The following is a 13,907-nucleotide window of genomic DNA, read 5'->3' as shown; positions in this document are numbered from 1 at the left end:
ACCAAGGACAGATTGACTAGTTATGCCGAAGTAACCAAGTGTTACCGCTTAGCTCGACGGACAATGCCGCCTCCCCACCCGGCACTAAGTCGGGAGGAGGGCGTAATCCTAAGACAAATACAGACCGCGTCACTCCTCGCCCCCGCAATGCTGCACGTGCTTCACCCAGAGCTCTATCCGAGTGGGCTGTGCGGTGTTTGTGCAGCGGGTCCGGCGGACCAATGGCACATCATGTGGGACTGTGCCAGGTTCCCGACCGCAGCTACCTCCAGGACTTACCCGTCAGAACTTCAAAGTGCACTGCAGTCTGCAGACAAGGACTCACAACTATGGGCCGTCCAGCAGGCCCGGGGTGCGCTCGAAAAGCACAAGCCTCATGACCCACTACAAACGGGCCCAACTGGGCTAGTGCAGAGTAGGGTATAACCCCGGGTCGACGCTTGGCCAGCGTCACGACTCGTTAAATCGTCGTTTGCCGGCACTTTATTAAAGTTATTCCTATCCTATCCTATCCCAAAGTGACTCTACTATGCTGGTTTTCTTAGCAGCAGCGCGCGGTCGATTTTTTCGCCCTCTGTGGCAATTTATTGAACTTGAGAGTGTGTGGGGCCTGATGTTGCACGACGAGAGCACAAGAGCCTCTGATTGGCTGTCTGAGCAAGCGCTGCGGGTGGGCCAGGATCATTTTTTTCAGGGGGGTGTCGACGGCTTGTCCGAAGCAGCGCGGTCGCGGTAAAGGTCGCGGTAGGGAGAGCGGTTGGATGGAGCTGTGCCATCGGGTTTCCCCGCAACCGCGAGGGAAAGCCAACTTCTGGGGGCACTTCTCCGCCGCTTGACGTTCGATATATCGGGAGTCGCTGCTATTTTTGTTCGATGTAAACATAATTTTTGCTCTATATACTCATTGTAACTATACCATGTCCAGAATTTGTTCGGTATATAGAATAATTCGATGTAAACGAGTTCGATATAGTCGGGTTCGACTATATCCCAGGGAGCTACAAAGTCCTTTCTTTCTTATTTCCCCTAAAAAAAATTGTAACACAACTTTGAATTTGATGTAGCCAGTAATGACCACATCCATCTAAAATTAATTGCTTACGATAAATTAACTGTACCAGCTTTCAAAAAAAGAAGCTTGTTACACCCTGGCAAAGTCATTCAGGAACGGAATAAAAAATAACTGGCGCACAAATCTGAAGAGTGGTTCTTGAGATATCGCCCTCCCCAGCACCACTACTAGCAAAAAATCCATTCTGAGATAACAGGCCTTAAAATTGAACACATATATTTTTATTAGAAAGCTCCTACGGAGCTTCTAATTAGCTCTTGCGGCGCTAGGCACACTCAATGTGTCGGATTCTCGACTGGTGACAGCCGACAGCGCAGTTCCGCTGCTGATAGTGTTTACAAAGTTGGCACTTGCTGCAGAAGATCGGAAGCTTGATGCTCGTACGGATCGCACATCGCGCTTCTGTGCACCGAACATCTGCACTGTCTTGGGCTTCGTTGCCGGCGTCGCGTGCAACAAAGAGCTAGTGAAAAAAAAAAAAGAGCTGAGAAAATAATCTAAGAGATAGTGCAAGGCAATCAGCAGCTCGCAAGCAGACGTCTGTTGAAATAGATGGAGCAAGGGGCAACAACGACGCAAGCGTGGTGGGCGCGGCACTGAAGGGAACAGCCGCCGCCGCTGCCTGCACAGCAGACAATGGCAGGCGCGCTTTAGCCTGCGGGATTTTAATGTGCTGGTTCGGCCAATCAGCGCTCCACATTGCATCGTGGGAAACCGTAATAGCGCCTCAGCCACGCCGACGATGCCATTTTGCAAGGCGGCAAAACAGAAACAAAAAATTCACGGTTGGCATTTCAGCATTTGCGCATGTTTTGTGGGCCGCGGTGGCCTCAACAGTAGCGTTTTATTTTAACTTTGCGGTTGAATTAGGTGCTGATAATTACAGAACAGGTAGTTCATGAGACATACAACGCGATTCCATCCTTTTTTACTTTCCATCCTTACATGTACATCATGAGCAGATTTGGGGTAGAGGGAACCCCTGCCTCAGTCTCTTGTTGATATCAACTTTCACTTCGCTCCTCATCCCTTCCCATTCAATGCAAACGGTATTTTCTAGGTAAATATCCCTCAAAAGCTGTATACTGTCGTGGCCTATGCCTTTGCCTTGCAGAATATTCCACAATATGTTGCAGTTTACGTTGCCATACACTCTGGTAATGTCTGCAAAAGCCACATATAGTGGTCTCCTTTCTTCTCCGGATGTTTCAATACACTAAGTAAGGACAAATAAGTTGTCATCCAGACGCCTCTGCGTTTGTGCTTGGAGGCCGTTCTGATCTATGAGGCTCGTTGTTCTGCTGGGCTGACCTACCGCTGTGTTTGCACAACGAAAAGTGGGAACACTACATTTGATACTGATACGTATGCAATAAACTGGTATGGCTTATGCAGATACAAAACTCATTGTGTTCAATGGTTGCTGAGTCGGGGATTTGACTTTACTACTTTTAAAATAAAACTACTGTTTAAGTGGGTACGGTTTAATGAGGTTTTACTGCACATATAAGAGTAAAAAAACTTTTGAATTAGTTCATTTTGCTGCTGTTTGTTAATTTGACCTTTCAGATAACTCGACCAAATCTTGTGGTCCTGCAAGGGCCGAATTGAGAGAGTTGACTGTAGTAGCAGTTGCCTCGTATGCACATAGAAGGTGCCTTTGCTTTGACTTGTGTCCAATTTCTCAAGCTTGGGGGGTAGTTGTGATTTTTTAAAAAGTTAACAGAATTTTGTAGAGGCAATTTTAATTGTGCACGGATAAGGGGGTTAATTTTTATTTTACCTTTGTGAAGAATGATCACCAGCAGAAAATTGAATAAGGCATAGATAGTAAACACAGACATAACAATTTCTCGACTATTTACAAGTGACATTTACTTGGCATTGAGCTATTTCAGGCAGAAACCATACCAAACCGGACTCTTCCCACACGTGCATGCCACTCATGCTCTAGGAAATTTCATTTATTTTGTTGTTATAGCAACAGAAATGGGCTGGCACACTCTTTGCACCCCCTTTGATTTTGCACTGGTGACATGTTTCACAAATCTGGCAACCAACTCTAGTTAATGTCCAAATTTCTGGACTCCATAGGGGCCATGAAAACGTCGTGAAAATTGGGCAGTGCGAAAAAAATGAATGCATGCCTTTTACTGCCCCCAAAGGCTCAAATCACCAAAGGCATTTCCAAAATGCGTGTGAGTGTGCTTATTAGGTGTATCTGTGCTTGTATTCCGACAGGAGACTGCGGGTGCATGCATGTATAATTAAAGAACGGTGCATACAGTGTCCCGTGACAGCGACTCCTTTTCATCCAACAGTGAGGATGACAAAGACGGAGTTAGTGGCATTGCTGACAGCAGTGAATTCTTTCAGATAAACAAGTGGCGCCGAACAGCGGGAAGCTTGGTAGCAAACGGACAAACAGCTAGGCCTAGCGTTGCTGTGGTGACTACGGCTGGCAGCCAACCGGTGCATGAGAGTGCTGATTCAACGCTGCAAGATAATCAAAATGGTGGCATTGGTGGCTTCAATTAATGCTATTTGGAGCCTGCAGTCATGGCAAAATCTGAAAAATTGGTCAGCGAAGGGTTGCCGCTTTCGAAATTTCATACGTCCTCATGCATTGGCTTTATGGGGTTTTTGGCAGTGCCACGAAGGCGTCTGAATTATCAGGGATGTCTGAAAAATTGGCCGTCCAAAAAATCAGTTGTTGACTGTAGCAAGCTAACAGCATTACTCTATTTTGCATTGTTGATTGTCCCATTCAGCATAGTTAGGATTCAGATTTTTATTCTAACAAGTATTGTAATTTGAACAGTGCCTTTGGTTACATGAAGGTTGACAATCCTAGGCGTTTGCATTTCACATGATGATGTCTTCTTCTTTCTTTTGTCATAGATCTCTGTGGAAATAATTGAGGTATTGCTGACATATACGCAACCTCAGCTCAGTCATACAGAAACAGAGGAAGGCAAGTGTACTGGCACATTTTTAAATTGTCCTTTAATGTAACCTTTGAATGAAATGTAAAAATGAAGATTGTTTACTTGTATGAGATTTTTTTAAAGGTATTCTAAACTTTTTAGAGTGAGATCCTTACTTTGAAAAGTTGTTTGTACTGGAGAGCAGATAACATACCTCATTTTGTCTGTAAATTTAAATTTCATTGTAACAGAGACGTACTTCCATTGAAAAACTATGTTGAATCATATCATAAGAAGCTGACAAACAATGACGACTGAGGCAGTAAATATGTTCCACATCCGCCGCCAAGGTTTTTGATTGGAGGCATTGGCTAACAGTCCCATAGTTAGCTCTAGTAGATAAGCAGAAATACCTCAGAAAGTGGATGGCAAAACGGTACCGTGGTATCTCAGTTGGTAAGAGTATTGAACGCATTATGTGTAGACGTAGGTTCGTATGCCACTTGTGGCCAATAGTTTTTCATCCACTTTCATTTCCATTAATTTATCATTTATTTAATTCAGTTAATAAGTACAAGTAATTTCATGTATGCTGTCCTTGGTGCCTTTGTTTGTTGGTGTCTTTTGCTATGACTTGGGTAATAAAAATCGGGCCCCTTGGTTTCCTTTCTTGATGCTAAATCATTAAATTTGTTAATTCAAGGTTCCCGTGTTTCAGCAGTAAAAGTCGCTGAGAGGGTTCCTGTAACAATTCTGCAACAAAATTCGGGATTATTACCAAATCAGATATGCTGGCATGCGTGGTTAAGATTGCATTCATAACAAAGTAGCATTGCAAACTGATTATAGTGCTAGCTGAAACCGTGGAGATGATGCCATGCATGCACATGTCATATTCATCGTGGCTTATCTTTGTTTACAACTGTGCAGAGAATTGTGTTATGATGAGGATTGCAGCTTCCACGGTGACTTTGTGAAAAATAGGAATGAGAGTTGTGGATTTATTCAATTAATAAAGGCCTGTTTGTGTAGCAAACATTTGTTTATTGCACCCTTGATACATTTTATAATTTAACTATAATTTAATTCAGACATTTTTTCCCAAATCATATAATATGATTTAACGAAATTGTACTGTAAATTCATGTGATGGACATTAACTTCATTAAATAAAAACTTCACAGCAGAATTGTTTCCCTAAATTGTGGAGAAAAATATTCCTGGTGTTCAGTCAAACTGATATCAGGAAATTAACAATTCATTACATACAGAATTTATTAAATGTTTTAGCTTCCTTATGTCAAGGTTCGAACCTACAGTGAACTGCAATGCAGCTTTCAAATGATTGCTTAGCTTTTTGCAGAATAGAATAATGACAACTGCTTTGTTGTGAGAGTGCAAGTGATCCTGTACACCCAAACAAAAAGTTAATAAAAATTAACATAGAATCTCTATGTGCCTGTACGGTAATTGAGGTCACATTCTCTTTGGGTTTCTAAAAAGTTAGAAGGTTTGTGACATCCTAAATATATGCTGTTTATTTTGAGCTGCGCTTTTTTAATAAGTTTTGTCATTCTTAATACACAGCACTGAACAAGAGTCTGTGGACCCAGATGATCTCGGAGGTGCTCAAATTCACTATGCGGGGGCCTTGTACCTTTCTAACGGGCCTCACAGTCTTCTCTGAACTGCTTCCCCTGCCATTACCTTTGCATGTCAGAGAGGTGAGATATGTGCTGTCAGCTTTGCTGTGAAATTCTTTTACTCTGCTAAACAAGTTTATTGTCAAAATCAGGTTTTTCACGACAATGGTTTTATATTTTCTATTGCAGTGTGAGTGTTTTCCTTCACCCATGGTTAATATGTGAGCCAAGCTTAAAAAGATAACAGTAGAGTGTAAAGAGCTTTGTCATTGTCCGTGGTTAGTATTTATACATTCATTTAACTGATTTACTGTACTGTATTTACTGGTTCTCTGTAAAGTTGGTCTGCACATGTCTGTTGTGCTTTAAGTACAACTTTTCTGCCATTGAGTATGCTGCAAAAATCCCTGATTATCAAAAAAATGTATTCCTTGTAAATATTTGAAAACGTCTTGAACTAATTTAGATCCTGGTGACCAGCATGGCAGAAACTATGCTTTAAAACTAAATTTCTTTTAGGAAACACGCTGACTTAAAATTTAAAAGCACTACATGAAGAGTCTGAAAGAAATCAAAGTGTACCAACTAGCTCTATTATTGCTGTGTTAAAACTAAAGGCGTGTAAATTTAAAAAATTTTGAACATGAATTGAACATCTTATCTTTCATACAGTCTGTGCCAGATATAGCAAACCCAGACATATCAAATTATTGTCTATGTAGAACAGTTTTAGCCTCTCCTTGGAAATGCCATGCAAAAGTATAGTGATGTATCATGTGAGTATCAAACTCCCGTTCACCGTGACATTCAGTATGTCTGAACGCTGCGCCATACTGTGCCCCCCTGCAAGCGCGCTTTTCCTAACAGGACCACCATCATTTCTCGTGCTATCAAAACTATTCCATGCCTAGCAATTGGCTCTTGGCTTGCCAGATGCTGTCAAACAAGACATGGAATCTAAAGGGTAGTACATGCTATTCAGGAAACATGAGCAATGTGCATGCCTCAATTTTGCTTGCTGGAAATATTGGTGACTCATGCAAACTGCAACCATTCATTATTGGCAAGAGCAGATCGCCACGCTGCTTCAAGAACACAGAAGGCCTCCTGGTGTGATATGCATTCCACAAGGAAGTGTGGATGACACTCAATCTTTTCACTGAGTGGCTTTGGGCATGAAATGCCAAACTGAAGAGGCCTGCACCACTGGGTTTGCCTTTTTATAGAGCAGAGATTTTCGTGAATGGCATTTCAGGATTTCGTGAGCAGCCAAAACAAATCCGACTCCAACCTCCGCTTGGACGGATTTTTACATTGCAGCTTGCATTTACTACAACCACTGCACTCCACATCCGCACTTTGTGGAAAGACCATCCTGGCAGTAGTGTGCAAGTCTAATTGCTGTTAGGGTGCGTCGAGCACATGCTCTTTGCTTAGGTTGAGGACAACGGTGTCTTCTGCTGTGGTGACTACCATTCTCAGGCTCATCGTAGTCAGCAAGAAGAACGGTGGTGGTATCATGCTGAACCTGTCACTTGTGCCAGATGGCCACATTCACTACAAAAGGAAAGCACTCTGCTGTATTTTGTCTTGATTAAAGCACAGAGAAAAAATAATTGCAGAATATAATGTTGTACGAAATATAAACAAAGCTTCTGATAACTGTATGAAAGCTTTCTTTTCAATAAGTGCAGTGTTGCGAGCCATTAAATGTCATCAGCCTTTTTTTTTTCTTTCTTGACTTTTGGCATTGCTGGGTTAGCTCCTCACTTGTAATACAGTTGAAACTTGATCGTACATATTGGAAAAAAAATAATGTTAGAAAAATGTATCAAGTGGGAAAGCGTACAACCTGAAGTCACAAAAGGATTTCATTACAAAATATTGCATGCGGTTGTTCAGATCCATATAATGCGAAGCATTGTGCCAGTCGTTCTAGGATAAGACGTGATGTGCGCTGAGCTGGTGGAGCCTGAGATGTGCTTTGTCATTTTTTTTTTTTGTGGCTTTGGTAAGCTTACATTTGTGCTCCTTGTATTCGGCATCAGCTTCTTCATGCAGGTATACCGTATTTACTCGCATAATGATCGCACTTTTTTGTCAACAAAATTTATGCAAATTCAGGGGTGTGATCATTACGTGGGTTAAATTTCCCGTGAAAAGAAGAAAATTTTTTTATCCCGTAGCAAATGCGGGATGACAACACGTGAACAAACAGGCGGCTGCCGCTGTAACAGTGCGGGACACCAAAACAAAAATGGCGGCCGGCGGAGCAAGCCGAACGCGCCAAACACCATTTTTTTTTCTTCTCGTGAGTACATTACGTGCATTGAACCAGTTTCTTCCATATTCGTAATGAATAATATCGTTAATATCGGCAAGTTTGCGGCAATAACGTAGCCATGTCCACTTTGAGGGGACAGAAACAGAGATGGCCACGCTTAGCTGCCAGTGACATAGAAACACATGGCTGGCATGCTGTGGAAACTGCGGCATCTGTCTTCACTACTATCCTAATACGGCACGTTTCCGCTAAAGGTGGGTGAATATCTTAGCTGTGTTACAAGCGTCGGTGTATGAATAGGCTACACTTCCAATGTATCAGTGTAAACGTGGCTACTATCGTTGCCGCTCGCGATTTGTTGCGTGCCCACGAGTGCAGATGAGAAGAATCAAAAGCCGCCTTTTTTGTTATTGTTGTTGTTGACCACAGCCATTATAAAGCCTACAAATAATAAAGCCAAGGCAAATTTTGTTGTACCTTTTTTTTTCATGGAAGTGCGGAAAGTGATGAAAGGAATGAAATAGGGCATCTGCTTAGGAATGTTTGGTACATGCAGACCGCTTTGTATGTCTTGAAGAGTCCTTCGCGTAGCATTCGATAGCGTTCGACAGATGGTGAGCACAATCATCATTAGCTAGACTTGGCACATGACATATCGCTGCGGCAAGTTCGGGGTGCGATCATTACACTGGAAAGAAGAAAAATAAATTGAATTTTGATGACAAAATTCAGGGGTGCGATCATTATGCAAGTGCGATCATTATGCAAGTAAATATGGTATATTTTTTTTAAATATAAGAACAGCCTTAAATATAAAAAATTGCTCCACAATTTTGTACCTTTATTCCTCATAAAACAATATAAAACACAATATCAGATGAATTTTTTTCATAATTTTGTAACCATAAATCTTGTTACTAAGCATAGTTGCACAATAAAAAAATCACAGCTCTTTTGAAAATAAGCTGCTATACTCGCGGACAACTATCTGTGACAATGAAGGGAAAGCTACGGCCATGTGTCTGTTGCACATGTGTTACGGGGCCAAGTAGTCTGCCAGCATTTGACAGTGCTTTTGTTTGCTCGGAACAGACGCTGAGTCGACGCAGCTTCATGTGTGACGGTTTCGCGTTCGCCTAGATGTAGAAGGGAAAAGCCGCAAAATAAGTAAACTTTTACATTCAGTGGTGCGTTTCATCTTATTTAACTGTTGCTAATAAGGTGTTTATGTTTTCTATTCCCCAGCGTAAACTTACGTGGATGAAAATACGGGACTCTTTGCAGAAGCACTCTCATTTGTGTGTGCTTTGCCTCCGTAGTTTTCCCTTCTTTGCCACAGAAAGTTAGTATAACGTATAGAGTATAGAGGAATGATATTCAGTGTGGAGCCTTGTATTACATCAAAAAGAAGGTATCCAGTTTTCATTGAAGTCAAACCAGTGGGTCAGAATCTCGGCCACAGCAACTGCATTTCGATGGGGATGAAATTTGAAAACACCCGTGTACTTTGATTTAACTGCAAGTTAAAGAACCCCTGGTGGTCCACATTATTCCCGAGTCCCCCACTACGGCATGCCTCATAATCAAAAAAGTGGTTTTGGGACGTAAAACCTCATAATTTGGATATCTTGACCTGTGTCTCTTCCTAAAGGTTGAAAAAAAAAAAAAATCAACGATAATTGTCATCCACCCAAATTTATCACCATGGTACAAAGAAAACTTGAATGCCAATTTGCCATAGTCCTTAAAGGTTCATAGACACTAATTTACATTATAAACACTGATGGTGTTTTTGAAGCATTTATTTTCATAAATAAATTACTCACGATAACATGAATTAAGCACTCCTTGTTGGAGCTTATTGAAGCAGTTGCTTCACTGACTAAATTCTATCTACCTGCACGTCTGGCAGAACTATATTTGACAAAGCATTTCTTGATTTTTCAGGTTTTATTTTTTACTGTGGGTACTGTACCAATGCATTTTTTAACCACAGTTGTTATTCTCTTTTTTTTGTCCTCACAATCGTGTGTGGGGTAGTAACAGCTAATGCTTTCCTTACCTTTCTTCTTGATTTTTTTTCTATCTCTGTACAGCCTCTTCGTGCTGAGGATGTTGCAAAGGTGGTCAACAGCCGCAAGCTCTGGAGTGCTCATTTGCACTCTTTGAGCAGCGAAATACAAGAGATCTTTGGAACTCTTAGCTGTAAGTTTTATTTTCTTCTTTCTTGCTTTTCTTTTTCTTTCGGGAGTCGAAGTCGCAGCCATTACACGAAGGATTGTGTTGTCCAATATATTGAAAAAAATTTTTGTTGCGGGATCTTAGGAGTATATCACACAAATTAACTCTTCCTGGTTTGAATTGTGTTTGTAAAGTACCAAATTTTTATTCTCTACATCTAAACATCAAGAGAAAAGTGAAAATCTTTTTTTGTAATTATCAGTCGAGATGTTTAAATAGTAACATTCCCTAATGATATCAAATACAAATATTCGAGAAAAACTACCATAAATATTCAACAGAACACTAAACATTTTCTCATTTCTGAAATGTGCAAAATATAAAGGTTGATGTGAAGTACATGAGGTAAAAAGAAAACATATTGATAAGATGTTTCATAAACGTAATAATTCTCTTAATAACTGGACATTCAGCCAAATGAGTAGCTTGTAATTGAGAGAAACATGACACTATGATGACAGCAATGAAGCAAAGGAACAGCACATGGAGTGTTCTCCTTGTTCAGAGGTTAAGTGTGAAACTTCATCATCAGACATTGATTTAAAAGGATGGAAGAAAAACATGGTAAGGTAGGCCAAATAATATTGTTTTGCCTAAATTGAGACAACACATTTGTAGGCTGCATAAAGCTGAGGTACCTTTATTGAATGACTAAATATTAAAGTGTTTTAGTACAGTAAAACCTTGTTAAACCGTACCCGTTTATGAACAGTAGTTTCGTTTTAAAAGTAGTAAAGTCAAATCCCCGACTCAGCGGCCATTGAACATAATGTGTTTTGTATCTGCATAAACCGTACCAGCTTATTGCATACGTATCGGTTAACACGTAGTGTTTCCACTTTTCGTCGCACAAACACGGCGGTGCTTCGTCTCCATCGGGTGGCCCGGTAGAACAACAAGCCTCAGAGATCTGAACAATGGCCTCCAAGCGCCCTGTGCGTTTGCGCGTGAAGCCAAATCAACATCAACATCATTTCGGTGCCATCCCAGAGAGCGTTTTGGTGTCGCGCAAGCGAGGATAAAAAAGATTCCGGGTGCTCAGCATAGAAGGAAAATTAGACATTGTTCGTGCTGTCGAACGTGACACGAAGAAGTCGGCGCTGGGACGACATGGGTCTGCTGTTGACTATGGTGGGTGACATTTGGAATGTGAAGAAGTTGCTCGGCAGCGCTGCTGCAACCGCGAAGAGATGGTGGCTTAGAGGTTCGACTTTTCGCCATCGTTGCCTTTGTTTTGCCGAAGTGTCGCCTAGTGACAGTGATAAGGATGACACGGAAAGCGACAGCACAGGCGATTCAGGCCCGACAGTGGCAGAAGCTGTGCGTTACGTCAGCCTCACGAATGCAATCGTTGTGATGAGAACAGCACCCCACAATGAAAAGGTGCCCTGCGACTTCTGCGACGCTACCGCACCCGTGCACGTAGAATATGCAACACCAACGAGGAATTTGCAATGCGACTGTTTGCTGAGAAGAGGGGCCTGGTTAAAAAGCTGGCTCGCATCTACATGAGGAGTAGAGAACGTTATATCTTAACAGTCTAGTGTGACTGCATTGAAGCACCAATGAGGGGGCGAAAAAGTCCGCTCTGCCGTCACACTTTCGTCCAGTCGGAGGGTCCAAAGTCACCGAAATATCCGTCTTGAGGATGAGGGTGCGCACAATCACTGCGGCGCCTTTGTTCACTGAATACAAGTGGAGAAATACTCCCAGGGCACCCGGATCACTGCCCCACAGAAAGGGAAGAGGAGGCGGGGCGACCGCTCATAGAGGGTTTGTCACTCTTGACTCAGTTGGAGCGTCTTGGTTCCTGGGATGGAGCAGCAATTAGTTGGTGCGTCTGTCAAACGGTCTTGGCAGCTCGCACTGGCCGTGAGGAAGTAGTATAGAACCTCCTTTTCCAGTTCTTTGCTCGTAGTGATGGGGTCGGCGGCAGTGTGGCATCCATCAAGACTCTATTCGCCAAATGTGTCTTGCCTTGGTGTCGACGCTGGTCTGTTTGATGGGACATATTGTTAGCTTCACTAAGCGAATCGTCGCAGTAGGGTAGGAGAGGCTAGAAGATCACTTTCCCATGCTGGCCGATCGTAACAGGCCTGAGTGGGCCGAGAGGCGCATTGTCGTTTTTGCAGCTTCGGCAAACTTATGCCTGCGCTACTCAAATTCGGCCTGTGTCAGAAGCTTCTATGAGCAGGTCATTTCAGCGGGAAGTTTTTACGAGTTGCGACACAGGACACCGATGCGCTTCGAGCTGGTGGAGTCCAAGCGACTCGAGACGCACATCATTTTCGTATTGCGTAGTGTTTTAAGACAGCGGTGGGAAACTGAAATGAAATCGAGCTGGTTGGCGATGCCAGAATACGATGCCTGCGATGCAGCCAGACAGAAACATGACGCTCACTTTGTGCTGCCTGCAGCAAGGAAAGGCGGTGCATTTGGGTTATCGCCTACTAAAAGCCTGCAGTACACTTCCAATGGCACTATGCCCCACACGCTATGGAACTAAAAGGTGAAGATGCTTATCACATAGAGTTGGTGGAGAGAGCTGTGAATGTGGCGTGCGATGACCTGGGAGAAGATTTCCTGGTACCAGAATAAGAGACTGAGTGCGCGCCGGTGTTTTCACGCGAGACAGTCGGGCAAGTATTGCAGCGAAGCCGCTGCGGTGGGTGCCTACGATTCTCGTCATGTGAGCCTCATGCTTTTCATGATGATATTATACGATGATAAGATATGATACGATCATGCAATCGTATCATACGATCACAGTTTGGCAATGTACCGAAAGTTGGTGGCAATAGATAGTGTTTTCCGAGAGCGTATGGACCTATAAAAAAGAAGCGGAACTATATTGGGTCATTTGTTGTGTTCTCAGTCGCGACCCTTGGCGCCGGGTAATCGTATGTAACAGGATCATATCAACAAGGTATTACTGTACAGTAAAACCTCGTTATAACAAAACAGGATATAACGAACTAATGGATATAACGAAGCAATCGTAATTCCCCTTGAAGTTCCAATAGATGCCCCTGTATTGAAAACCTCATTTTAACAAAGCTAAAATTTCCTCGCAATGGGTATAACGAACCTTTTTTTTTCTTCCACAACGAGCATTTACTGACTATTTTGGTACTCGTCCGGTCAATGTCTTATAGTGCACAACATGCGCATCTCCCGTCCTCCCTTTTCCCGTGGAACTGGTGGGCCTGCCCGCTCTTCCGCTACGTGCGTGGGGCAGTGCCTACTGCAGTTTTGTTGTTGCTTGTAGTTGCTTGTCGTTGCCTGCATGCGCATCAAGGATATCAGTGTTTCTATCGGTTCGTTCGTGCGAGTTCCTGCCGCCAGAAAGGAGATGGACGACGGCAATGACAAACGGAAGCACAAAATGATATTAATCGAGCAGAAGGTGGCTATGCTGAAAGCCGTTGAGTGCTGCATGAAGAAGAAAAAAGTGGCCGAAGATTTCAGCATAGCATTGAGGACGCTGTCGATGATTTTGAGCAGCAAAGAAGCGGTCACTGGTGCTGTTGCACGTGGTGTAAAAGGCGACAGAAAGAATCTGCGAGCCCCCGCTTTTGAAGCTGTACAGAAAGTGGTCTTCAAATGGTTTTTGGATGCAAGAGCAAGCGGCACTCCTGTGAGTGGGGCACTGTTGCAGCACAAAGCGAGGGACTTCGCGTGCATCATGGGGCACGACAATTTTGTTGCGAGTGTCGGCTGGCTGCAGCGTTCCAAGGAGT

At 42.9% G+C, this 13,907-nt stretch overlaps 1 protein-coding gene across 8 annotated transcripts in view; it reads left to right on the top strand.

Annotated features, from left to right (window-relative positions):
• Positions 1-13,907, top strand: part of vir (VIR_N domain-containing protein) — a 353,139-nt gene that overhangs the window by 197,004 nt on the left and 142,228 nt on the right. For all 8 annotated transcript variants that reach the window (XM_055062055.2, XM_055062056.2, XM_055062054.2 and 5 more), the window contains 3 exons: positions 3,974-4,046; positions 5,587-5,723; positions 10,023-10,131. In XM_055062055.2, coding sequence (XP_054918030.1) covers positions 3,974-4,046; positions 5,587-5,723; positions 10,023-10,131 — 319 coding nt within the window. The remainder of the gene's footprint in view (positions 1-3,973; positions 4,047-5,586; positions 5,724-10,022; positions 10,132-13,907) is intronic.

The sequence above is a fragment of the Dermacentor andersoni genome, chromosome 1 (assembly GCF_023375885.2).
Source record: "Dermacentor andersoni chromosome 1, qqDerAnde1_hic_scaffold, whole genome shotgun sequence".
NCBI classification, from domain to species: Eukaryota; Metazoa; Arthropoda; class Arachnida; order Ixodida; family Ixodidae; genus Dermacentor; species Dermacentor andersoni.
This window is presented reverse-complemented; position numbering and strand designations above follow the sequence as displayed.